General features: G+C 49.1%; 1 protein-coding gene across 1 annotated transcript in view; it reads right to left on the bottom strand.

Annotated features, from left to right (window-relative positions):
* The window catches only part of LOC102261324 (protoheme IX farnesyltransferase, mitochondrial), a 118,925-nt gene that overhangs the window by 933 nt on the left and 94,391 nt on the right, over positions 1-23,601 (bottom strand). Inside the window, exons 6-7 of the mRNA XM_005857342.2 lie at positions 9,289-9,521; positions 1-123 (exon numbers count right to left, since the gene is read on the bottom strand). Coding sequence (XP_005857404.1) covers positions 1-123; positions 9,289-9,521 — 356 coding nt within the window. The remainder of the gene's footprint in view (positions 124-9,288; positions 9,522-23,601) is intronic.

The following is a 23,601-nucleotide window of genomic DNA, read 5'->3' on the forward strand; positions in this document are numbered from 1 at the left end:
CGGGGTGCGTGACCGACATCATGCAGTAGCCCCCGCGGGAGTAGTCCTCCCGGAGGCCCCAGCTCAGCGCGTTGAAGTGCGGGAACTGCCAGGAGTAGAGGATTCCGCCCAGAAGAAAGGCTCCTGCGAAGACAGGGAAGCAGAGAATGTGGGGATTTTACCAGGGCACCACCTCCCACCCGAAGGCCTCCGGCCCCAAAGGGCTCTGCCCGATTCCACCTTCAGGGGGGCCCTAGGCCCTGCCAGCTGGGTTCTCACCTCCACTCAGCCCGCCCAGCCTGCTCTCCACAATCTCCCTGCCCCAGCTCTCATCTGGGTGGGCAGGACGCTGGCATTGGGGGGCAGGGTGCCCTGCTGCAGGGCTTAGAGTGACACACTTTGAGGCTCCTGCCCCCTCCTCTCCTCCCCCCCCCCCCCCACAAGAGAAGCCCCTACAGCACAAGCAAACGCCTTGGGAGGGGCTGCCCCTGGGCGCTCTGTGTTGGGCTCCCGGCTGTGCCCACACGCTGGCCAATAGAGCATCTTTAAAAGAAGGGATGTGCATTGCTTAGTAGACATAATGCCAGTGGGCACTCAACAGACTGAAGTATTTCTGTGGCCAGTGAGTACCTTTGGGGAACCAGGAGGCACAGAAGGGCAGGTTGGACCGTCCGGGTACAACGGAGTCACACACGGGGGAGAGAAGGAGACATTTTGCAGTTTGATGGGAAAACAGAATGGTCTCTGGGCTTTAAAGGGACCAGTGAAGAGAAAGTGCTCTCAGCGGTTCTCAGGGCCGGGCCGCTTGGAGGCTTCTGAGCACGAAGTCCGTGGACTGGCCATCCCAGCGCCTGCGCAGCCTCCGGCCGGGAGGTCTGAGCGCAGGATGGTGTGCAGCTACGCAGCCATGCACAGGGGACAGAACGTCAGCGATGACTTAGAAGCCGGGAGGGAACAGAAGTCAGAGCCCAGGATCTGTTTATCGAAGTGGCCGAGAAAGGGCAACTCTGCCTGGAAACCAGACCTGAAAGGGTTAAAATCAGATCCAGATGGATTTCTCTCCTCCTTCTCGAAAGCCCCCTTCTTAGTGTGCCAACTGCAGGATTCTGCTGTGCTCAATACACACTTCTCAGTTATGCTTCTCCTTAAAATAACAACTTAAAAAATCATTTTCCTAAGAGTAGCTCGCTGCTTTCTATGTGAGAGGAAATGGGTATGGGTTTGGCTCATGTCACAAATGAAAGCGCTTTAGAAATCACAGCGCAGCCTTAATGGACTAATCAGAAAACCACCGCCCCCACAGTTCTCCTCGGCCGCAACTGCCGCTGCTCATCCACAGGACGGAAGACAAATTCCTCTCATCAAGATAAGGAGCTGCAACCGGAAGACTTGAATTAGTCCGGGGCTGTGGGGACCCACCTTCCCTGTGCGGTGAACACAAAGCACTCAGTTACTAATTCAAAGGCCTCCCCTCAGCCTCACGCCCACAGAGTGGTCTAGTTTTACTGGGCCGATCTGCTATAGCAAAAAATATTCATGTGCGCCCACTACGCCTTAGGTGCAGTCTGTCCCCAAGGCCTCCGCTGGCTTGGGGAGACAACACAAGGTATTACAGCCCAGAGGCGGTGCTGTGGCGAGCACCCGGCAGGAAGACCAAGGTCAGCCTGGGAGAGGTCAGGGAAGGCTTCCTGGAAGAAGCAATGTGTAAAGCGGACCTGAGGATGGTCTAGAGGGTCAATGCATTCACACACACTGTGTGTCTTCTGCGACTATTAAATGTATTTTCTCGTTTTCCTATCTAACTGCAGAATCTTTGTACCTACTTGCTTTAACGTTATCTGGAAGAAAAGTCTGCTTCCTTCATTTTAATTGGGTATTTGCTGGTCTGTGAATATATGAAATACTGAGAATCTGAAATGGTGGCACGTCTGTGGGGAAGGTTCTCCCAAGGACAGCAGCTTCCTGAGACCACGGTGCCAGAGTCCCAGCCACAGGCCACACCAGAGACGATGGGGGAGTCCGGGCATGCTCACTGCCCTCCACACAGAGAGGACTCAGGAGCACGCCTGCAGGGCTGTGGTCAGCCGCTGGGGGACCCTGACCTCGGGCACCCGGCTCTGACCAGGGGACAAGGCTCAGAGCGTCTTCCTGGTGACTGAACACACACGGCCTTCTGAACTCTGAGCACCTGTCAGTCACGCCCCCACTCTGCCGGGAGAACCTCCGTGGCCACCTCTGCTCCAACCTGGAATGCTGCCGGGCGTGCTCCTGGCATTCTGCTGGCAGACAGGCCCAGGCAACCCAGCTGACTCTTTCCTAAGAGAATGGAGCTCTGACTCGTTCTTCCCAGAAGCGTTCCTCTGGCAGCTTCAGCTCTACTCTCTGCTGCCTGGGGGCTTACACTCACCCTTCCCCCCAGGCCACTCACTGTCACTCAGTGTCCGAGCATGGCCTTGAAGAGGATAAAGAATGGGGCTCCAGCGAGTCTGGTACTGGGTTCGGGGGTCTTCCCTTCCATATAGTAGGCTCCCTCTCCCCATGGCCCTCACAGCCTCTGGTCCATGACTGGCTACCGGGTGTGGTCATGTAAATGGGGGAGGGGCAGCTGGGAAGCAGCGCCACACCCAGAGCTTGGTGCTCAGGGATCTGGAAGCCTTTCCTTTGAGGGGAGCACAAAGGGGCCCTGAAAGAGGCCTCAGTGCTGCAACAGGTGGGAGGGCAGGCGCGCAGGTAAAGGGGAGAGGACATGGGCCGGTTTATCAGCTGCACAGCCACTAGGCAAGGCTGCCCGTCCTCTGCAATGGAAACAGTTTGCAGGGCCTGCTCCTTCCGACGGCTCCTGGGAAGCTGCCGAGGCCCAAGAGGGGCCTCGCCTACTGCACACCCTACGCCCAGCGGGCACCCGGTTTCCTTGGAAGGGAAAGACGAGAGTAAGGGAGTCACCAAGCTCTGACTCTGAACAAAGTGCTCCTCTCCTTCCCCATCTTACCCCTGGAGGGCAGTTTCGAGCACCTGTGGGTCCAACACACTCAGGTGGTCCCGAGGGACACCCACTAGCCTGTTCCTGAGCTGCGCGGCCACGGCAAAGCCACCGGGCTGCCACCAGGCACCCGCTGCCACTTCCTTCAGGAGGCACTGGCCCTGCGCCCTAAACGCTCCACCTAAACGCTCCGTCAACTGACAAGACGAGCATACCTCGGCCCCAAGCCGGCCTCCTTACACTGCCAGCCTCGGCTCCAGCAACGCATTTCCAAACGCCCTTTTCCAGCCTCTGTGCTTTCGCCTTTGAGGAGAACAGGGCTCTGAATACTGTTTGCTGTGCTAACACTCCCATGAAAACATCCCTTGTTCCCTCTGTCTTTAAAATATCATTTGTCTTAATTAATCTGAGCTCTAAGGCTAGTTATGAAAAAATTCTCACACAAAATGAACACACTCATTTTTGAGTTTGATTTTAACAGGCAGTATTTTAAAGAAAGTCTTTAAAAGTGCTTGGGTTCAACAGTGCCTGGTAAGCCTTCAAATATTTGCTGGGAGAATGAGTGAATAAATTCTCTCCATTCTATTTTCTTATCCTGGAGGGAAGGAGGTAAATAAAGTGAAACAGGACTGAACATTTTGTAGTTTACCAGCTGAGGCTAAAAACACTCATTCTCTTTTTGTTCTAAAACCATCCATCTGTGAAATATCACTTCCTGATAAGCGCCCACGCCTAAGTCCTCATTTGTAACTGAATGTTGTCTGACATAATGTTTACCACACAACATCTGAGTGACAAACCAAAGGCAATTTAGGAATCAGCTCCACAAGACTGTCACCCAGGCCCACGCCACAAACGTCCAAGACTGGGATTTACTCAAATTCAGGAAAATTATAAAATAGAATCTGAGCCTTTTTAAGAAATGGGGGTGATGGAAGGAGAGGTGGGCTTGGCAAGGAGGAGGGATGAGATTTTAATCTGAAGCCACGGGGAACTAGACAGCCTCTCGAGATAAACACTATGGAGAGGCCTGCCGCATGTGGTCCAGGCCCTCGGGGAGCTGGGCTGCCTGCTGCCCGCACTTGTCTGCAGAGCCCCCCACCCCCCACAGACCCTTTGCTAGGGCCCTGGCAGGCCACTCCGTTCTCTGCTGTCCGCTGAGAGCAGAATCAAACCCAGTACCTCCACCCCTAAGGCACCAGCTGGCCAGACCAGGGACCAGAACAGTCCCCTGCGGTGGCCTTCCTGAGTTTTACTTGGTAAGCATTTTTAATATTTTCTAGTAACAGCAGTTTAAGTTAAAAATATAAAATGCAAAGCAATTAGGCAAGTGGGAGGCCAAGGCCGAGCCTTGGAGGGAAAGGGACGCAGGTAGAATACCAGTTTAATGATGACCTTGACCTATTCTAACAATGACCTTGACCGGCAGGATAGCCACAGAGAGCGCTCCCTGTGCTGGGCTGGCACCTGACAACGTAGCCCTCTCCAATCCAACTCCACGGACAGCTGTCTGTGCTGCACCTGGGAGGGAAAGCAGTGCTCATAACTCCTGAGCAGCTATTAAGTAGCAAATACCAAGAGCCACTAACATTTATCCACGCTCACCATTCCCACGTCAGCCGTAACTGCCTTGCTCCCCCTGAGCTGGACGCCCCGCCGGGCAGACCCAGGGAGCACAGGCTCTGGACCCACCTGACTGGGGCATCTAAAACATGGAGAAACCGTCTTTCACTGTCTGACAGGGAAACAAACAAGAGCAATGAGGTAGCTGTGGGGAAAAATCAGGGCCCGATGGTGTTTTATGGAGGCAGCAGGCCCTTCAGTACTCAGTGCTCTGCAGCTTCACTGGCTCAGCAGCCACCACGTCGGGGGAAGGTGCCTCTGAACACCCTCTTCCTTGCTCGACAAACCCCTGGGTGCGCTGTTTTCTACAGCGACTGACCTCCCGTTTATCTCTGCCAACTGGATAGTCAGCTCTGCAAGGAGGACCGTCCACAGGAGGGCTGAGCTGCCTCCTCCCCATCCTGCCGCCATCTGCTGACCCTGGGAGAGGGCTTCTGCAGGCCCACAAGACCAAGTGGCAAAAGCGACGTTGCTGGGCCTCTGGTGCCCTGGCTGAGAGCCGGGGAGACAGGGCAAAGGAATGGGACGTGCTCAGGGAATCGCTGCCCTTCATTTATCCTTCCCTCCCACCTGCGCATTCACTGGTGTTCGCCAGCTGCTCTTTCAGCGGCCAGGTTGAGGCCTCAGGAGGGTGGGGCAGCCTCGAATACGGGGAGCCCTACTGGAGAGGGGAGGAGCGGCAGGGGCAGGAGGAGAAGACGCAACTTCAGCGACAGGCTTCAGGGACGGATGCCCAACCCCATGGAGAACCAGCTGCTGCACACGGTGAACTAACCCTCCAGTGGAAACCCGCTGCTTCCTGGGAAAGCCTCCAGGGGGTATCTACCTCCTTCCAATAACGTATCAGCTCCTCAGGCGGCAGCTCCTTAGATCATGTCCCTGCTTGTTCTGGTTCCATGGCTACATGCTGTGTGTACCTGCTCTTTCCTCTCCTTGGAAAGCACGTCCCCTTCGCAGGTGTGCTCATCATGACTTAATCCAGAACCCGCTGTGCTCCAAGGCCGCCTCAGACCAGCTCGCAGCCCTCTGCAGACCCCTTTCCTGCTACGCCTTCGCTCAATTGTCTGATTACCTGCCTGCCTCGCCCTGAAGATGGAGTGAGGCATGGTTTCTGTGAGGACTGGATTGTAGTAATATTTGTGTCTCTCAGTGCCCAGCACACAGCAGGTCCTCAACTGATCCCTGCACAATGAAGCTGCATAAGAAGGTGGAGGCCCCAGCAATTCCTAGTCCAGGCTAGTCCACTGTGAGGTGATCACCCAGCCTTCTCACACCCTCCTCTTCCTCACTATCAGGGTAGCTCAACACAGTATTCCTCACAGGCTTCTCCTAAGTGATCCGTCTTGGGAGGTTCAAAGATAACAAGGCTTGGAGATACCACTGAAGAAGGGCTTTTTCAAGCAAACAAGTCCCCTAAGATAGGAACTCAGATGAGAGATGTAACCTCTGTGGCTAATACAAATGACACCACTGGTGCATCTCAAGTAATGCCATCTGCCCATGCCCTCTGCCTAACCCCTGGGTATTTCCAGGTATTCTAACAGCTGGAGCCCTCCGGGTCCTGTCTCAGTGTGGTCTCCGCATGGGGCACCAGCAGCAGCACCACCTGGGGACTTGTTAGAAATGCACATTCCCAGGCCCTGGGCCCAAATGGGAAGTCCTGACCCAGGCCCAGGATCCATCTCAGCAAACCCTCCAGGGGTTCCCCGGACACTGAGGTGTGAGGACCACTGTGTTCAACTTTGGCGAGACCACAGTACAGACCCCACAGTGACTATTATTACAGTGCAAACTCGCCTGAGGAATGGAGCGCAGGTTCACAGGACATCCATCCGTCCTTCCGGGCGGAACTGTCCGGAGGGTGAGCATGCTCCAGGCCTGCGCTGTCACACAGCAGCTGTCAGCCACACGTGGCTGTGGGCGTTTGGAACAGGGACAAAGGGACTGAACAGACTTCTTACATTTAAATTGAAAAGTAAAGAGCACATGTGGCTAGTGGATGCCATATTAGACAGTGCAGTCCTAGAAGATGGCAAAACGACCTGAAAATCGCATTCCACCTCATTCCTAAAATCCTAGCAACAAAGATCTTTAAATTAGATCCCTCGGGTGCCTACTTCTTTGTATCGCTTCCTCCTGTGTGGTGCCTTTACACAGCTCATGCTCAGTAAATATTGGCAATTGCCTGTGGGTTAACCTAGTTTTGTCATCTGTTAAATAGAAGGCATTTACGCACCGATTCATTCATTCAAAGATCTCCTGCTTATCTCAAGTTTGCTCTATCAATATAGTGCTTTGAAACACTTTTTGAAGCATGATTAAAGTAGCATTATTCTTTCTGTGCCAACTTGATAGGCTTTAGGTGCACAGTGTGACCCCTGGTGCATTAGAACTGGGGGCAGTAACCCCCGCAGTGCTGCGGGATCCGCACGCATCATTAGGAATTATAGAAAAAGGGTGACAGACGTCAACCTCACACGCTGCTGAGGAATTGCTCTGTGGTTGCACAGCCCTCTCATGCATGCCGGGGTCACTTCAGGTAGATGAAGGGTCTCCTTTTTCAAGATAAATATGCATTTTCATCTTGCTACTTGAAACAAGGCACAGCCTGGCTCTTAGCTGTCCCTCATTAATGAGTTTGTATGTAAATGATTAAATCTGGGTCACAGAAAGACCGTACTCCAAGTTTTATTTAAAATATGTCTATTAGCAGCTTAGCCAAGTCCAGACCGTCCCTGAACAACAAGGGCTCCTGCGGAAGGTGTGCACTGAAGCGGGAGGGAGGGCTTTTGCAAAGCTCTCTCTCTCTCTCTCTCTCTGGCCGACTCTGCTGAGGCTCCCACTCTCACAGGAAGCTGCCTGGGAGTGTGACAGGGGCACCGAGCCCTCAGCAAGAACCTGGGTCCAAGACCCCACACAACCGAGTGACCCAGTTCTCCTGACCTGGATTCGACTGCCTCCCGTCTCCAATGATACCTGTCCTGCAGCTGTCATACCTGACCCTGGTGCCGCCTGGCCTGGGATTTCCAAGACCGAAAAGGCAGCTGTGGGTGCCTTGCTCTTTCGTGCAGGTGAGAGGAAACTGAGGAGGGCCTGGCATCCCTGGCTGGCCAGGCAGGTGGCTTGGCGCCGGGCATCTAAGTGGCAAGCAGCACTGCCTGGTGTGGATGGGGTGGCACGGGAGGCTGAGAGCCTGCGAGTGGCTGACTTTCTTTTCCGGCCCCACCTGGCATGACTGGGAAATCACTTGAAAGGTATGGAGGGCACAGGAGGGGAGCTGGGTTAGGGGGCCGAGGGAGTCTGGACCAAATCAAGGTTGAGACTCCAGGCAGAACTGAGGAGGAGGAATCTGACCATGAGTTTGGTGTATGCAGGTTACCCTTTAAATTGTAACCTGGGGAGAACTCGGACATCATCTAGTCCATGCGGTCTCCCCTTGCCCGCCTCACCCCAGGCAGACATGACGATACACCCCACCAAGCCAGGAGCCCCTCGCAGGCTTCAAACCAGGTGACAGCTGTTGCTCCATTTGCATCCCAATAAGGTCTCATGACCTTTCTTGATCTGTATTAACCTGCCCACTGTATGAATGAGGAAAACAAATACAATTCATTTAATCCTCACAACGCGATGAGAAGGGACCATTACTGGCCCCATGTGGGGGAGATGAGGAGACACCAGCATAAAGGGGTCAAGTACGTTCTGAGGGCCCAGCTGTCAGGGGGAGCTGGGCTCCCCCCGCGCCCCGCTCCAGGCACGGTGCTCTGTGGGGAGGAGACTGGCCGGCTCCGCACAGACCAAACAAGTGCGTGCCTCTTGGAATGCTGCATCTGTAGATTCATGGAAGGCCGACATCTACAGGATATTAAAACCATCCTAAGAGATAATCATGGCAAAGGTGTAAGCATCTTTGTAAGCTTGCCAAATCTGAGCCTCAGAGCTTTTATAAAGTTTCAGAAATGTGGCTTATGGGGCAACGGTTTATGGTCAATTGCCTTTTGATCTCTCATGTGAAAAATATGTACTTACATATATTGCAGGAAACCTCACCACTTCCTAAGTGTCGGGCAAAAACACTAATTACTTGACTAATTAGACTGTGAAACTTCCCTTACAGATGGTAAAAACGGGCTATTCACCCCACAAATTTAGTTGTGACATACCACCAAAAAAATGTGGAAATGTCTCAATGGTTTTACTGTAGACAGCATGAACAATTTAAGCAAACCATATAAAAATAAATGAGAAACTAATGGAAATAGTCTGTTCTTTCAGAGGGGAAACACCGGGTCTGTGGGAGGAAGGAGCTAGTGCCGCAGGCCTGCCAGCGAGGGGCGGCGGTCCCGGTGAGTGGAGGCCTGCCAGGCACCTCCTGGTAGGACGCCCCCAGTGAGTCCCCGGGCTCCGTGGGCACTTTCTTTCCACTGCACTTGCTGCCGCAGGCTGAGGTGCTCGCCTCCGGTTTCCTCCCCGCTCTTCCAGTTGAGAGAGAAGCCAGGACAGTCTCCGTGAGCTGTGTGCACACTATTTCAGCCTGCCCCTGCGCGCACTGCCCACAGGGCCCAGTGAAATGGACTCTAACACCAAGCCCTGCCGTCCGGGGCAGGAAGCGCCTCTGACCAGTGCGTGCTAACGCTGCAGGGAGAGCCTGAGCGCCTGCCCCCGCACCTGCCCACGAGCCCGCTGAGCGGGCGGGACACACTCACCAGCATCTAGGCTGCCAGTAGCTGCTGTCCAGCCCATGACGGGGGGGATGGCGCCCACCACGGCTCCGACCCACGTGTTGGCAATGCTGACCCTCTTCAGCGGGGTGTAGCAGCAGGTGTACAGGAAAATGTTGAAGAGCCCCAGGGCTCCTGTGAGGGGGTTCACCCCCCAGGTCAGAAGGGCGACTCCTGGGACAGCACAGCAAGCGGCAAAGGTCACAGCGAGCAGCGGGCTGCAAGAGAGCAGAGCATAGCGGTCACTTTCAGCGTGAACCCGGCAGGGATCGGAGCTGACGGAACCCGGCAGGGATCGGGCAGCACCCACCCATCCGAGGAAGCCAGATGGGAGCAGGGCTGGCTCCTTCCTGTCTGGGCATCTTCTTCACGAAACTGGAAAATGTAAGGAAAACTGCCAAGTGAAGCTGCAATGGCAATGATGACCGCAAGCCTCATTCTCAACAGTCTACTTTTTCAGAGTACACTTTGTGCAGAATCTTGTGGAAGACTTTGAAGTGCACATAAATTGGATGTACTAGTTTCTGATAATATGCATGTTCATTTATTCTTTAAGAAACCTGAGGTCACTCCACTGCCCCCCCTCCCTATAGAAGTCAGGCCGGGGCCTCTGAGGACACCACCCAGCAGGCTCCACACTGCGCCCACTGGGAGGCGGGAGTCACGGGTGTGCAGCTTCTCGGGGGCTCAGGTCTGGCAACGGCTAGTTCCCCAGGAAGACAACCTTTCCCCGCCATGGGAGGCAGCACCACCCTCCATTCCCAGGGCTGCAGGTTCCCAAGGCCGGAGGGAAGCCCTGTGCTCCCAACCCTGCCCCTTGAGGAAAAAGACTATGACAAGTCAGGACTGGGAAGGGGGTTGGGAGATGAGGAGAGCGCCAGCTGGAATGCCCGGTGAGTCAGGAAAACAGAACCGAGAGCTGGGAGGGGCTTGGAGAAGTCCAGCTCCCACTGGTGTGCTGAGCGCTGGGCCTGGAGGCAGCTCCCAGCAGATGAGAGTCTGGATGGAGCGGAGAGCCTACCAGGGACGCGCTGCTGTCCAGATGCTTGAGATGGAAGGCCCGTGAGCTACCCCGAGACTCCTCGGCACATGCAGTCGGAGGGAGAACTTCCTCTGTCCCGGCCACCGCTCCTAAATCTTGTCAGCTACTTCCTCAGCCCTCACTCGGCACCCTCAGTCTTTATTCTGTTCCCCACCCCCCCCAAACCACTCCCACTCTGGGTGCCATTTCTGAATCCGCCTTCTGGCCCACTGTCTCCACTCCTGCTAGAGAAAGCCCTATAACCGACCAATTCCTCTCCCCTTTCTCAAGTCTCCAGATTCACCCTGGCCCCTAATGCCCTCAGCAGTGGCAAATATCCTCATCTTTACTGCCTGACCCTTCTCCCATTTTGGGGGGGAGGGGACACCATCTCCATTTTTAAAGATAAACTCTACTTTTGCTCTAATTTAATCTCCTCCCAAACCTGTCTTTATCTTCTAACTCCACTATTGGCCTTTTGCATCCTCTGAACAATTACTTTGTTCCTATTTCCCCCAAAGTTCTTACTGTCCCTCTTCAAACCCACACATGCTGATGAAGCGACTGCACAGGGCTCATGCCTCCAGCCTGGTTTCCTACCTGCCTGCACCCCACCCCACCTCTCCCACCCTCTGCACAGGGCTCATGTCTCCGGCCTGGCTTCCTACCTGCCCGCACCCCTCCTCTCCCATCCCCTGAAACCACTTCTCACTTGGTTTTCAGATATGGTGGGCAACATAATTTCTCAGAGTCAAGTTTAGGACGGTGCCTGTGTTGTTCCACCTCGTGTGCCCAGACTGAGATGGCTAAAAAGCAGTGCAAATATTATAACTGTTGTTATTCTTTCATAATGTGTTTTATAGTTTATAAGGACAGATTTCCCCCTTCCTATGGGATTCTACAAAGCAGGTTTTATTTTGGGTGGGAGAAAAATGTGGATCATAAACACTTTTATTTTTCCTCAGGTGGACCTTGTGTGAAAAAAAAGGTTGTTCCTTCTTTCTCCAAGGTCTGTGGGAGCCAGTTGTATTCAAATTGTGAAAAGCCCCCTTAGAAAAGCACACCTGAATCTAATTTATCGTGATGGGCAACTGTATGTGGAAGCTTAATTTCTGACCCTCCTGGACATCACAGGAAATCATGGGGCTTACTTTTGGTGTGTAAACCAGTGTGCTCAGGGACACGAATAAGAACAGAGGAGGTTGGTGAGGCCTGTGGAGGACATGAGCACACCTCCCAGGGAGCAGGTCACTCCAGCACCAGCCCCTCACAGACCACCGCCCCCTGGCCAGCCCGACCCTGGAACCTCAGGGCTTCCGCACGTTATGGGCAAAGGTGCGCCAGTTCAAACTCTGTGAAGTTTATTTCCATGATGCTTTATTTTTCCTAAAACATGGATTATAAAAGCAATATATGTTCATCTTGGAAACACTGAAACTATAAAAAAATCACAAAGAAGAAATTCTAAATTGGTTATTCAGGGAAACATATTGGTTTCTTTCTTTCTAGCCTTTTCTTAATAACATATCTACCTAAAAAATAACCGAGAACATACTGAATTGTGGTTTTGTTACTTACTTAATTTCAATATATCTTAATAATTTCCCCATGCCATTAAGAATTCTTTTACATCATCATCATTAGTTACACAGTGGCCTATTCTATGGCTATACCACAATTAATTCCATCTCTAGACTCTGTTTGGATACTTGGTATTTTTCCATTTCTTTACATAGAAAAAATGTTGGGAGGAATACCTTACAGACAGACTGCTATTCACAGAGCCGATCAGGATACATTCTGAGGGCAAGTTTCTAGATGTGCGATTGTTAAGCCAGACTTTAGGCATTTTGCACGTTTTAGGGGTTCGGACTTGCACCACCCATCTATACTCCGGAGTGTACACTGGTTTATACTCCACGGGCGGCATCACAAGGAGCCTGTTTCCAGGACCCGTATCAACACTGGGAATGGCATTAAACACAAAACAAAAATGAACCAAGTGAAGCCTGTGTATTGAGACAGTCTTGCCCTCATTTTACAGATGAGACACTGAGACTCACTAAGGAATAGCTCAGGAGCAGGACCTGGACTCAGGTCACTCGCTGGCTCCCTCATTTTGTCCAAGCTCCCCCAGTGGGGGGCACTGGTGCAACAGGACTCTCTGATTCACTTATTTCTTGGGTCTGCTGCAAGCTGGGACCTTCAGGCAGCTTTCTTTAGCTGGGAGGCGACTCCTGTTGGGTTTGAAAGTTCCTTCAGCACTAGCTGGTTCGGCTCAGTGGATAGAGCATCGGCCTGCAGACTGAAGCGTCCCAGGTTTGATTCTGGTCAAGGGCACATGCCTGGGTTGCAGGCTTGATCCCCAGTAGGGGATGTGCAAGAGGCAGCCGATCAATGATTCTCTCTCATCATTGATGTTTCTATCTCTCTCCCTCTCCCTTCTCTAAAATCAATAAAAATATGTTAAAAAGAAAATTCCTTCAGTTCACCCCATTGTACCGATAGCCTGACTTTCTACTGCGCTCCCTGAGATAAAAATGATTGGAAAGCACTAAAAAAGCCCAGATAGAATATGGGAGCTGGCAGACAGGTACCAGGCAGCAACAGTCGGGAGTGTCAGCAGAGAACATGGCAGCCTGGGAGACCGATGGACAGAGTGGGCGGAGGGTGCACAGGGAAGGGTTTCAGGAAACTGACCTGCAAACTGAGACCTAGCGGATGGGTGGGTGGGAGATGGGCAACAAGGGCAGAGAGGCGGGGTCCAGGCAGGGAGCCAGCAGGGCAGGGTCCACCCGCCTGGAGTGCAGTGTGGGGTGGGGAGGGGCAGAGAGCAGAGGTCAGGAAGGCCAGGTCAGACACCTAACACTGCCTCTGGGCACAGGCAGAGCCAGCAGTTTTAACTGGGGGAAGAAAAGAGCAGACCTGCTTTTCAGAAGGATCGCTCCACCTGCCAGCACGGCCAGCAATGGACATGCATCGTCCGCCTCACAAGGGAAATCACGTCAGACATTTTGAGGAGAATCATGGACACACTGACACGCAATGTTTATCAAGTGCTAGCTGACAGGAACAGAATTCGCCCAGCCAGCTCTCTAATCTGCCATCTGATATTCCCAAATATGCTGGTGGCGCAGAGCAAGGCAGCAGAGCAGGCGCCCTTCCCTGGAGGCTCTTAGGTAGAATCACAGGTGGTGGCCCTGGTTTGCATTTTTAGATTGATTATTTTTGGCTCTATTTTATCTCTCCCAAGTCTTTTTATGAGGTGGTTTTAAAAAATATATACATATATTTTTAATTGATTTCAGAGAGGAAGGGAGAGAGGGAGAGAGTAGGGAGGAGAGAGGAGAGAGAGAGAGAGAGAGAGAAAAACATCAGTGATGAGAGAGAATCATTCATTGGCTGCCTCCTGCACACCCCACACTGGGGATTGAGCCTGCAAGCCCAGTATGTGCCCTGACTGGGAATTGAACTGTGACCTCCTGGTTCATAGGTCAACACTCAACCACTGAGCCACGTCTGCTGGGCTTTTGAACAATTTTGTCATATTTTACAAGTTAACTGAAGCTCTGTCTAAAATAAGGTAGAGTACAAGAGTTAGATAAACAAAGGGCTTATCTTGATAAATGGCAGGATTTGTACATAATGAAAATATGTCAGTAATAGAAGCAAATTCTTTGTGAAACTGTAAGTAGAAGGAGGACTTGAAGAAATAATGGTTCTGGGACAAAGAGAAATGATATCGAGTGGATTATTTTTTCAAGTTTGATTTACCATGAAATCTTTGAATAAGGTGGTGATTAAAGTTAAGTTTAACTGTTTTAAAAGAAATCTATTCCTGATACAGAGATGAATGAGAAAAGCTCATTTCTTCCCTCAGTCCAACACAACTGACTCACCAAAGTCAGGGACAGAGCGCAAGGGACTGATGGCGATTTCATCAATGACTGATGTGGTATTTTAGCTCAACTACCCAACATGTATGCTTCCTCCCAATCACACTGCTCAGCCCTTGATCAAAAACGCATTTGCTCCTCTATTCCTAAATGGGTAAGGGAAGTATCCCAAACCTGTGGAGAAAGAGAGGAAGACAGACTAGACTGACAGACAGACAGACTTACCCAGTTATTTCTCCATTTATTTATTTTTTTAAATTCTCACATGAGGATTTTTTCCCAATTGCTTTTCAGAGGGTGGAAGGGAGGGAGAGAAACATAGATGTGAAAGACACACATCAACTGGTTGCTTCCAGCACGTGCCCCCACTGGGGGCAGGGGGCAACCCGCAACCCAGGTATGTGCCCTTGACCAGGAATCGAACCCCTTTGGTGTTTGGGCTGACGCTCCAATCACTCGGCCACACTGGCTATGGCATTTATTCTTCATTTAAAATTAAAAAAAATTTTTTTTTCATTAGCCTTTTTGTTCCTTTTACCATTTTAATTCCTTTTGCTCCTTTTACCATGTAAATTCACTTCCCTTTTCAGATGCTACTCAAAGGTCTGATTTCTAGAGCAAGACATGAAGGCAGGCTAAGCAGGCTACCTGTGTTTCCTGGGCTGAGGGGAGAGGACTGAGCACAAACTTCCTGGTAGAACCCATGGTTCTAGCTAAGCGTGGTCCCTCAACCCACAGTGTAGCATCGCCTGGGAACCTGCTAGGAATCCAGGCGATGGTGAGGCTTGCTGAAGTCGGAGACCCACTGCACCCCATTACCAGTGTGATGCTGGTTTCAGCTGCCACTTCTGATGAGCTGAGCCCTCCACTGTCACTCCACTTCAATGCTGACTATGGCTGGCCCGGTAGGTCACCCACTTTCAGTTGTCTTTTGACATATTCCAAGTGGGAAGAACACAGGGCAGCAAACTAGCTCTGTTATCAGCTGAGGGACAACAGGTTTGTCCCCCCACTTCTCTGCTTCATCTGCCCTAATTTAATGTGGCCATACAGCTCAAAGTGCTTGGGCCATTCAAGGGTGAGATGAAGCAAGTGTGGCAAACCGTTGACAACTGCAGACCCTGGGTGGTGGGATATGGTGTTCATTGTACCATGTGTCTCCTGGAACACTTTCATAACAACAACATTCCGAAATGCTTTCATGTTCTTCATTAGCATTGCTATGTTGGGGCTGGCACGCAGTAGCCTAAATAAGCATGCTGAATAGGAAGTAGGTTGCTGGGGCCACGTTCTGACTCTGATGTTAGCTGGGTATGTAGAACTGGGCCACTTATCGAACCTCTCTGATTCTCGGGTTCCTCAATTAAAAAGTAAGGGATATATTAGGGCTCTGCTATTTGTCAAGACTGAAACCCAAATCAAACTGGCTTACACAAACAACTCAGTGACAAGACCACAGGGGAGGCGGGGTTCTACCCTATTTAGCTGTTTAATGTTAACAAGTTGGCGTTAGTTTCTTTATTTGTAAAATAGGAACAACTTACTACATAGTTAAAAATCAAATACAATAATGTAAATAAAGCAATGTAGTGTTCATTTGTTCATTCCTTCAAATTTCTCATTGCTTATATACTAGTAGTTAGCCATAATGCTAAGTGTGGGTATACAGCTGAGAACAAGATAGACAGCAAAGTTTAGTCTAGAAAGGAAGATAGACATTAAACAAATAAACACAAGTACTACAAACTCTCAAATGATAAACTCATCTATAAGAAAAAGAACAGGTGAAATAATACAGAATTATGTATTTAAATAGGGTGGGCCTATTTAAAGTTGGAAGGAAGTAGGGGCAGACAAACTTGAAATAAATTGTTTCCACTGATTTATTTTTTTAAACTCAAAAAGACTTATGAATAGATATTAGAATATGAAAAAATATATATACACTCCAGAATGTAATTTCTCAGTTATAAATTATAAATGATGGCTGTGAATTAAAATGGCAAAACTATGTTTTATTTTCAATTATAACTTTAAATTAAGAATTTAATTTTATTATATCAAATTACAGAAAAATACACCAGCACGAGAACAGATAGACTGTCACATGCAAACTGTTGTTAAGAACACGGCTGCTCCTGCGTGCCTGCAGCAGTTGCTGCGATGGCCTTCATTAGGAACAGAGAAGTTCATGTCTGAGTGGTTCTCCCTGGAGTTCCACTGGAGGAATGTATAGAGGAAAGATCAGAAAAGCAGGTGAATGGGGCATGATGACATTGCAAAAATATTCTAATTTTTAATAAAGTAGAATAAATGTGTGAATAAAGAAAACAGTTCTATTTGGTGGGGTGTGGAAAATGGTGGCAGAAAAAAATATCTAATAATTTTCTTGAAGTAAAAAGACAATTTATATTCATTCACTCACTCATGCAAATAGGTTTATGGCTCATGCTGAGGGTTGAGTGATGACCTATTTCCAACTCATATCCAAAACGGAATTACTTTTTAAATTGCGGTATCTTCCCACCGAGCATCAATGCCCGAGATCCTTCCCCGTCCGCCTTTCCTGCCCAAGGCGACTGCGGGAAAGAAACTAATAGACTATGAGGGAGGAGAAATTTGTCAACACATTTCTATGAATTATTTATTCCTCTTTTAAAACATAATATTTCTTTGCTTACTAAACACCAATCCTTAGTAGCCTGATCAAAGTGGAATTTTCTATAAAAATTAGGAACAAATGAGAATAAACATACAAGTTTTTAAATTTGATTTCTATTTATTGCACTTAATAAATGTAATTTAAATTACCTGACTTTTAAAATAACTTGCTGGGGAAATATGGCCTTTCTGTTTAAGCAACGTGTCAGAGAGGGCTAGGAAATGTTATGTTAAACCAATAAAGCTTTATATTGTAAGCAGCTCTGCAGGTAATTAGTTTACACAAAAATTAATCTCATACTTCTGGCTCATTATTTCAGCACAAATGATTTTTTAATTACAAAATAAAATTTCCTTTCTTCAAAAAACAAAAGAAAACCCTAAACCTTAATCAAACCGAGCTAACTGAACTTTAATTTCATGTGTAAATTTGACATTTGAGTTTTGGCTTGAGTTTTTGGGGAAAGTCTCTAAAGATAACTATTCTAAAAACATCTCCCCAGACTCTTACTTAGGAATCTTCTATTTCTGAAGAAGTCTCAAGTGATAGGTACTGCAGGCAGCAGAGGACTGATGGAAATTTATAATTTAAGGAATGTAGGAAGAAAGAGAGGACATGAAATATATTTTAAAAGAAAATTGATTACAGCAATGCTTGAAAAGCTATCAATTACATAAAAAATGATGGCAACCTGCTTAGAAATTAAATTAAATGTCTAAACATGTTAAAAGGAAATTCAAGAATAAGGAAGTATTTTGGGCATGATTATATTCAGAACATGGGGACTGTGCATTATATTAGAAAAACTTTCTTCAAGGAAAAAAACAAAGCAGGTCTGAGCTGATGAGTTTTTTTTAAATTACAAGCATCTTATTACTCTAAGAGGGAGATTAAAAAAAAAAATAGCTATGATGACACCCCGCTGCTGACCTCCGAGGTCCAGCCTTCTAATTCAGGAGGAAGCGATGGTGACTCTTGACGTCTATGACATCAATTCAGTTTAAATTTTGGGTCAGTAATGCACAAAGACTCTGGGATTCTCAGAGGGGACTCCCATCATTCGATCCACCCATGACAGTCGTCTCCAGCCAGCGGTCCAGTCTCAGGGATTCCTCCCAGCGCCTGGCACTTGCTCGGGACCACCTCCGGAGGCCTCTACTGTCCCAGCTCCGTGACACCTGCCGCAGGGAAGCACATTCGTTTCCATTTTCTGGCTGAGCCAGATGGTTTAATTCTCTAGCTCTCTCCCTTTTAATTTATAAGATTCTATGTAAAAAAGAAAGCAGATCAGTTCACCTACATAAAATGTTGGTACAGTAACTCCATCTCCTGCACCCACTCAGAACTGGGCCTTGGTGTAGGGCAATGTGTGCAAACACAGACATCACAGGGCCCAGGCTGGCGATAGAAAGGAGTAAAAAGTGGGCCTACTGAAAAAAATTAGAGTGCTGAGGACTGTGGGAACTGCTATTCAGGTTTGGCTGGCAGATCCCATGGAGGAATGTGCCAAGAAACCCAGAAATCTGGGGTTTTATGTTAAACTTTTCTATTTTTAAATGTTGGCAAATGTAGAACAGCACAGCAGGCCAAACAAAAAGTGCCTCTTCAGGACTTGGCCCGCTGCTTCGCCCTGCAGCCCTGGTCCAGGTGCCAGAGCTCCCTGCGCCCTGCACCAGCCCCTCTGCCCCAGAACTCACGCAGCCTCCCCACCTCACCCCCCAACAGTCCCCTGTCTTTCCTGGGAGCATTTCCTCCTCATCCTCTAAGAATCAGCCTAGATATCCAAACAAGACCTCCCAGAATGTTTTCCCTGGGCCATTCTCCTCCTCGCCCTCCACACACCACCTCTTTAGCGCCCGTACTGTGCACATCTCTCAGTCCCTGTACCCAAGACGGGCCTGGAATGTTGCTGAAACAAACCTTAACCAACCATACAAACGAGAGCACTGTCTTCAGACTCACCAGCTCACATAACACCGGTCAATGAGAAGAGCATTTGATCATCATGTTACTGAAAAGAGAAGGAACTAAAGTGATAGGACATTAGACCAAATAGCTCTGGATTAGTAAAAGGTGTTTCTGCTACAACTTGTTTCTCAAGTGGTTACAAATGATCAATTTAGTTACTTTGATATGATAGGTAATTCTTTATATTTATTAAAATACCTGACTATTTTATGGTTATAAAAAGGGTCATGAGAATTGAAGAACCTCCATCTCAGTATTACTGTCAACAAATGCTCAGAATAATCACACATGCTCTCTCTTCTCTGATCTGAGAGGGAGATGCCTTTCGGTGCTCCTCTCCTTCACCCCCCATGACAACTAGGCCCGGCTGACGTGCACAAAACCTTCTCGTTGACTCTTCACATTGTGGCTCATAGCCTTGAAAGATTTCACTTTAAGGACAAAGTTCTCTATGTCAGCACCACTCTGATTTAAGTCGAGATCAAATTTGTTCTTCCTGCCACTTCAAATGACTGGCTACCAGTAAAAACAGAAATTCCTATACTTATAAAATGTTTATGTTCTTATTACATTTGCAACATATCCACACCAGGAGACTAATCACAACAACCTCAGGAGCGGTGCCGAGCAGCAGCCTGGCCCAGCACGTCTGCGAGGCCAGTGTGACTGCCGATGACTAATGTTCACGGCTCCCCTGCAGCCCGCAAAACGTTTACATTTGCTTAAGTGCTTACTGGTAAAACCTTCAGTAAATTTGAAAAATGTCTCCTGCAAATCCCTATAATACTTAGGCTAAACCCTATGCTTTGCGTTAATAATGCCAGCTAAATAATCCATTTCATTTTGAAAACTCAATCTTCGTCACTCATTGAAACTCCAGGTAGTGGCCGACCCCAATTCCAAGTGTTTAAATTTCTCCTCTAAGTAACCTTTCACTCTGCCTTATCGCTCTATCTCCTGCTTACAGCCCACACCCAAAGCTCAGAAGTTATGCATCACTCCCATCTGATCCATTAAGTTGGAAAAACTAATGCTGACATGTATTATTTCCCTGTCAACATCACCAGGCTGAAAAATAGCTAATCAAAGGAGACGTAATCAAAATAAAGATGTTTTAAAATAACAAGGAAGATGGCCCAGCGCAGGCCCCTCCTTGGGAAGCTTTCCCTGGCCAGGCTGTCCTGGCCTGCCGTCTCTTTCTGACCTCCCAGAGAACTCTGTGTTTGTGCCAACTCGTTCATTTCATTCACTACGTGTTTATGGGCTCCTCTGTCCTGTCTGCTAAGCATTTTATGCATCTGGCTAATTTTTTCACTGCGATTATGAGCCTTCTGAGCATTATAAAAACAGAACTGACAGTGCTGGTAACATTATAGGTAATCAATACATTCTTAATGAATTGAATTAGACAAGGGAATTATTAATTCTAAAATATATAGGAGACATTAAGCCTTGACATTCTTAAGAAAGATTAATATTAATTAGGATAGACCAGAAAAAAGGTTATTACTTAAAAAAAAATACATGTGTAAAATACATTACAAATTTAAGTCTGAGGGACCTCAATTTAGATAAAGATGACAGACCAAAAACAGAGACACAAAACAGAAAATTTCCACTTTGAAAGAACCAGGACATAGTCCAAATTTCCCACGAACTGCAGGGAAGGCTGAGAGAGGACACATACCTCTGTATGTGTGAGGCAAAAGAGGACTCAGTTAATTTAAGAATTTCTACCTTTGACTGCAAACCACGGAAGAACTGGATGTAAAGTGTGTGTACTGGGGTGGAAGCTGGATCATAGCTGGAAATATGGGGATAAGTAAGTGAGTCAGGGCCTGAGACCACACCTGGCTGAGGGCGAGCTCCCCTCCGCAGAAGCAGCCCTGGCAGGGGCAGGGGCAGCACCCTGTCCCCACACCCTTTCCATTGCCACAGGGACTGACTGCACCGGGATGAAATGTCTGGCCCGAGCCCGAGCCATCCCATTTTCTCTCACAGGCTTTGGAACGGGACAGAGGACTCAGCTGGAAGACCTTGGGGCTACGGCCGAGGCCACCATGTTGATGATGCGACAGTTTAAGTGAAAGTGGGTCAGAAGAGCCAGTCAGAGAGAGAAGAATGAAGGGCAAGTACAGAGAGAAGCAGAGGTGCACAGTGAGCGGGAGGCTAAACTGGAATCAAGGAATGGTGCGCGGGCCACTCCTTCCAGCAGCCTGCCTACGAAGAGAGGAGAACAGGAGAAAGCTAATTAGTAGACGTTTGTCAGGACAGGGGACCACTTGTTCAAATACTGTCTGAAGAAAAGGACCCACTGGGGCTGTGGGGCTGAAGAGGCACTGAGAGACCCCAGGGTGAGGCTGAGCTGCACACCTGCTCCAGGCAAGCTGGGCCCAGGTCTCAGGCACACAGAACGTAAGGCAAAAACGGGCCCCACAGGCCCATGGGCCCCCACAACTTCCAAAACAGGTGTTAGATTCTTGCAGCTATAATCTTAGGGAGAACTAGTGGGGACATTCACTTGTACCTACACCTCATTCTCACCCGTCCCCAGGGCCACCCTAAAACTACTAAATCCTTCTTATCCCATTAGCCAAAGCTGCGAGTACCACAGAGCTTCCTGAGGTGGAGCAGTTCGAGGAATCGGGTGCCGGCGTGATACACAGGGTGAAAGGAAGGAAGTTACTGGTGAGGATGTAAAAACGGCAGAGAAATGTGAGGTGTCAGACAAACCACATCTGGATTTTGCCCGTGACTAGTCCTACTACCATGCACATGTCCATTCTGCCAGCAGCGGGCCCTCCGGCTACGCTGCTGTGGTGCTTACGCTCAGCCGCAGGGCCCTGGCAGTGGTTTGGCTCCAAGTGTACAGGATCAGGCCTGGGGTGAGGAGCCAGGCCAGAGGCAGAGCAGCGCCATCCTGAGTCTCTGGGGCCCTTCTCTCCAGACGTCCTCAGCTGCAGACGCTGGAGCTAGTGGTGCCGAATGTGCCTGACTGACTCCGAGCTTCTCCCCGTGCACCCGGGGGCTTCCGGAGCGATGTGAGGGGCATGAGCTCCAATCCACCAAGTGGCCCCAAGCCATTAAAGGCTGATAAATAATTCTACCACCCAGGCCCAGAGCTGACGTAAAAAGCAGAAAGCCATGGGGTCAAGTGTTTCCATAGGAATCCCATTTGGTAAATGGAAGCTGCAGAAGGATGTTTCTATTAACCACCTGCAATCATAGTAAAACCCTAGACTAGACAGAGTAACTGATAACTTCGTGTCCCTGCAAAGTCAGGATGAGTTAAAATCTGAAAAAGCAGTATTTCCCCAGGTAGTTGACAAGGGAGACCATTTTTTCCTCCCTCCCTCCCTCCCTCCCTCCCCTCCCTCTCCTATTTTCCTTATACTGTGATACTTTATTTTTTTAAAATATATTTTTATTGATTTCAGAGAGGAAGGGAGAGGGAGAGAGATATAAAAACATCAATAATGAGAGGGAATCATTAATTGGCTGCCTCCTAAACGCCCCACACTGGGAATAGAGCCCACAACCGGGACTTGTGCCCTGACCAGGAATCAAACTGTGATCTCCTGGTTCATAGGTAGACGCTCAACCACTGAGCCATGCAAGCCGGGCTACTGTGATACTTTAGACATACAGAATTGGCATTTTATGTAGGCAATAAAGAGATAAAGTACTGCCCTCTGAATTCTCCTTGGAAAAATGAAACAAATTACTATGTAGTTTCATAGATTTTATTCTCATTAAATGGCATTTTAGTTGTAAAGATTTTCCCCTTTGAGTCTCAAAAAATTATAGAAAATTTATGTTGCCTAAATATAAAAGGTATGTTTATATTGTAATTGACTATTTCAAAAACAGTCAACGACCTTACTATTCCTTTATTATATACTAGAGGCCCGGTGCACAAAAATTTGTGCACTGCGGGGGGAGGGGTCCCTCGGGGGATGACCACCTGCTGGCTTAGGCCTGCTCCCCGGGGGATTGGGTCTAAGCGGGGAGCAGGCCTAAGCTGCAGTCGAACATCCTTACAGTCGAACATTAGCGCTGCTGAGGAGGCAGGAGAGGCTCCCACCACCACCGCTGTACTGGCAGCCATCAGCCTGGCTTGTGGCTGAGCAGCAGACCTCCTGTGGGAGCACACTGACCACCAGGGTGTAGCTCCTGCATTGAGCATCTGCCCCCTGGTGGTCAGTGTGTGTTGGCTGGTTTGCCCTGAAGGGTTTCCTGGATCAGGGTGGGGATCCCCACTGGGGTGCCTGGCCAGCATGGGTGAGGGGATGATGGCTGTTTTCAGCTGGTCACACCCCCTTCAGGGTGGGGGTCCGGGTGTGGGTGGGTGCCTGGCCAGTCTGGGTGAGGGGCTGAGGGCTGTTTTCAGGCTGGCCGGCGACTGAAGCTCCCAGCCTCCCAGCCTTTTCTTTTTCTTTTTTTTTTTAAATTAAATCTTTATTGTTCAGATTACATTTGTTCCTCTTTTTTTTCCGCCCATAACTCCCCTCCTCCCAGTTCCCACCCCACCCTCTGCCCTCACTCCCCACCCACTGTCCTCATCCATAGGTGCACGATTTTTGTCCAGTCTCTTCCCGCATCTCCCACTCCCTTTTCCCCCCCAAGAACAGTCAGTCCATTCCCTTTCTATGTCCCTGATTCATTATAATCACCAGTTCATTCTGTAAATCAGATTATTTATTCACTTGATTCTTAGATTCACTTGTTGATAGATGCATGTTTGTTGTTCA

The sequence above is a fragment of the Myotis brandtii genome, unplaced genomic scaffold (genome assembly GCF_000412655.1).
Source record: "Myotis brandtii unplaced genomic scaffold, ASM41265v1 scaffold1103, whole genome shotgun sequence".
Classification (NCBI taxonomy): domain Eukaryota; kingdom Metazoa; phylum Chordata; class Mammalia; order Chiroptera; family Vespertilionidae; genus Myotis; species Myotis brandtii.